Source organism: Enoplosus armatus, chromosome 6 (genome assembly GCF_043641665.1).
Source record: "Enoplosus armatus isolate fEnoArm2 chromosome 6, fEnoArm2.hap1, whole genome shotgun sequence".
In the NCBI taxonomy this organism is placed as follows: Eukaryota; Metazoa; Chordata; class Actinopteri; order Centrarchiformes; family Enoplosidae; genus Enoplosus; species Enoplosus armatus.
In genome coordinates, this window is record NC_092185.1 from 14,321,849 (window position 1) to 14,324,937 (window position 3,089).

Genomic DNA, 3,089 nt, shown 5'->3' on the forward strand with positions numbered 1-3,089 from the left:
GATGAATCTGGCTGATTTTGGTGATCCTTTCACTTTTCATCTGGCACCACCATCAGGTCAAAACTTAAATTTGGTCAAATTTATCACTAAATACCTACAAAACTAGTGACATTTCCATCAGCCTCAGCTGTACTTTCTGTTTAGTTAAAATCAGCAAATGTTAAAATGCTAAGGCGTTAACTGAGATGCTGCACATGGTAAACATTATACTTGCTCAACATAAGCATGTTAAAATTGTCATTGTGAGAGTGCTGATGTTAGCATTTAGCTCAAAGCACTGCTGTGCGTAAGCACAGCCTCACAGAGCTGCTAGCTTAGCTGTAGACTAAGTCTTGTTGAATTATGAATGAATGTCTTTGTTTTCACATCGTCATTTGCAAAATCATTAAAAAAGGTGACAAGCCAGTTGATTACCATTGATGTGAAAGTGTCATCACAACGTTCAACGATATGCCATATGTATGCACAATCACAAATAAAGTAATTAAAGTGACTTTTAAAGAAAAGAAAATAAATGACTGCAAGACTGCCCTTGGTACATGTATTACTACACTTGGGCATGTAGTGCTGTCAATCAACGTGATACTAAAAATACATGCAATTTTAACCACAGAGCTACCTCTTACATTAGACTACTGGCCTTTAATGAGTGTATTTATTACGTTTTCAGTGAAATTACAAATGTGGCTGGATGCTTCAGACTGGTTTCATTGCTTAAACACACAGAGTGAAGCTGGGATCGTATACTGCTGCCTCAATGCAAAGCTCTTCACTTCCCTTATTAGGAGAATATGAGCGATACCTCAGAGGCCACTATAACCATTCGGTGGTGAGCTGGTTTGCTGAGGCAGAGTGGAGGTGAATTGAATGGTCTGCAGTGAGAGGCTGTGGGTTGGGTTTCTCTGAGGTTATGGTCATTCTCCCCTGGGAAAGTGGTTAGGTCTGGCTGTTTACTTTGGAGTAACCCTGCCCCTCCCCTTATACACTCTGCTTGGTAACCCATGATTACCTCCATTGGTGCACACCTGTCATTCCTGACCTCTTTATGATGCACTTATTAGTAGACTGTATTATGAAAGTACAGCTAAAATCATTTGAAATTGTTTAAAAAACATTTTTTTTCCCAAGCTGGTGTTGAGTATTGCTGTGTGGTGGTTTGGATGTTGGATGGGCGCCACCTTCTTGTCACAGCAGGTGTGTGTGAAGGGTTGGGGGGAGGGAGAGAGGCGAGGGTGGGGAGGTTGGGGAGGGTGTTAGGACTGGACTTAATGGGTAGGGACTAAGGTAGTGCCTGCATCTTCACCCAAAGAGCAGCTTGACTTTCTCTCTGTGCCTCTCAGACAGACTCACACAGGCTCGCTCACAGTGCTGGACTGAAAAACCCTCTCAGCTCTGCTCTCCGGCTCCGGCCACCAGAGAAGATGCTTCATCGTAACTCTTCATGAGATTACTGCAAGACTGAGCGGAGTGGCAGCTCTGCAGCTGATGAGCTGCTGCTGCTGCTCTTTCCATCTTTATCTCTCTTTTAACTGGGACGCTGGGGAGAAATAAATAGCTCAACACACACTGTTGTGGGGCAAATTAATGGAGCAGACTGAGAGGGGATTTCCCCAGGCTGCCTTCACACCAATGGATCTGGACACACGTTTTGAACTGGCCAAATTACATTTGGCACAATAATTTTTCTTATTATTTTGTAAATTAATTTTTGCAACAAGATCATTTCTTAAGAGCTTGCAGACTGACCTTTTTTGTGGATTTTTACTGTAAATTCACACCATGTAAGTCTATGTTTCTTCTTTACCTTAATTAACTGTTTATTGGCACAAGTAATGCCGCCTGAGAGATGTCACGTACTCAGGAACTGAGTAGCCGTCTACACTGCTACTGACATAAACTATTAGTAGATCAGTTTAGTATAAAGTCAATTCACTCAAGTGACTGAATTAATATTTCCTGTGTTCTTCAGATCTTAGGCTCAAGGATGTGCTCTATAGTCGTGCTTCATCAGTGGAGTCTGGCTGTGTTGTTGCTGTGCTCGCCAGTGACTCTTGACGGGAGACCAGTTGATGCACTTAGTGGCAGAACGTGAGTCATTTTTTATATAAAGCTTGATAATCATAGAAAAGTAATTCAATGTTATGCAATATGTACGTTTAAAAATGAAGGACTAGTTAATAATTAAACATGGTAAAGCAATATTTTTGAAAGATTCCTGTTGTTTTGATTTAGAAAACCAACAACTACAGTTTACATGTACAAATTAAATTAAGGTACAGGAGGTTTACTCTGTTTCAACTGTGGCTTTTGGGGTCTTGAGCAAAGATTAGTGATGTCTCTCAGAAACTTGTTTATGCTGCCACCTACTGTACTGACGTTTTCTTGTGCCTGACCTTAAATTTCAGCTGCCACCACTTCTAAAACTGTTCCACACTTCAACACTGTGGTGCACCATGAAATTACCAAAAAGGTCAAACAAAAAAGAAAATTGTGAGGTTTTGTTGGTGTTCCGTCAGAAATGAGGAATTCTTGTTTGATCTTTGTTCATCGGTAATTTAAGAGAAATCTGACAGGACAGAACAACAGAAATCCTTGGTACTGCTCCCCTCTCATGCACAATGTAGTTTTAGGATGCCAGTTGCTTTTGTGCCACCTTACTTGCTCATCTGACTCTGTCTCTTCACTTTCACGCTTTAAGGAGGAGGTCAGTGAGCCACGCCCAGCTGATGCATGACAAGGGCCGCTCCTTGCAGGAGTTCAAGCGTCGCATGTGGCTGCATGAGCTGCTGGAGGAGGTGCACACGGCCGAGGAGCGAGCTCCACCTGTGCAGAGCAGGACCCAGAGCCAAACCTTCAGTGGGAATGCTCTGCATGAGAAGCCCCCAGGGGGCACCAAGAACCTCCCTGACAGGTTCAAGCTGGACAGAGAGGGCCCGAACTTGCCCCAGGAGACCAACAAGGCTGTGGCTTATAAGGACCAGCCACTAAAAGTGGCCACCAAGAGGAAAAAAAAGGTGAGGTTAGGCCGACGTAGAGAGAGCGACAAGAAGCGGAGGCGGGCACGTTCTGTCACAACAACAGAACCATGA

At 43.3% G+C, this 3,089-nt stretch overlaps 1 protein-coding gene across 1 annotated transcript; it reads left to right on the forward strand.

Annotated features, from left to right (window-relative positions):
- Positions 1-1,984: 1,984 nt before the first annotated feature.
- LOC139286992 (parathyroid hormone-related protein-like) lies at positions 1,985-3,089 on the forward strand. Its single transcript, XM_070907946.1, has 2 exons — positions 1,985-2,088; positions 2,699-3,089. Exons 1-2 carry the CDS (start codon positions 1,985-1,987, stop codon positions 3,087-3,089), a joined length of 495 nt encoding a protein of 164 aa, XP_070764047.1.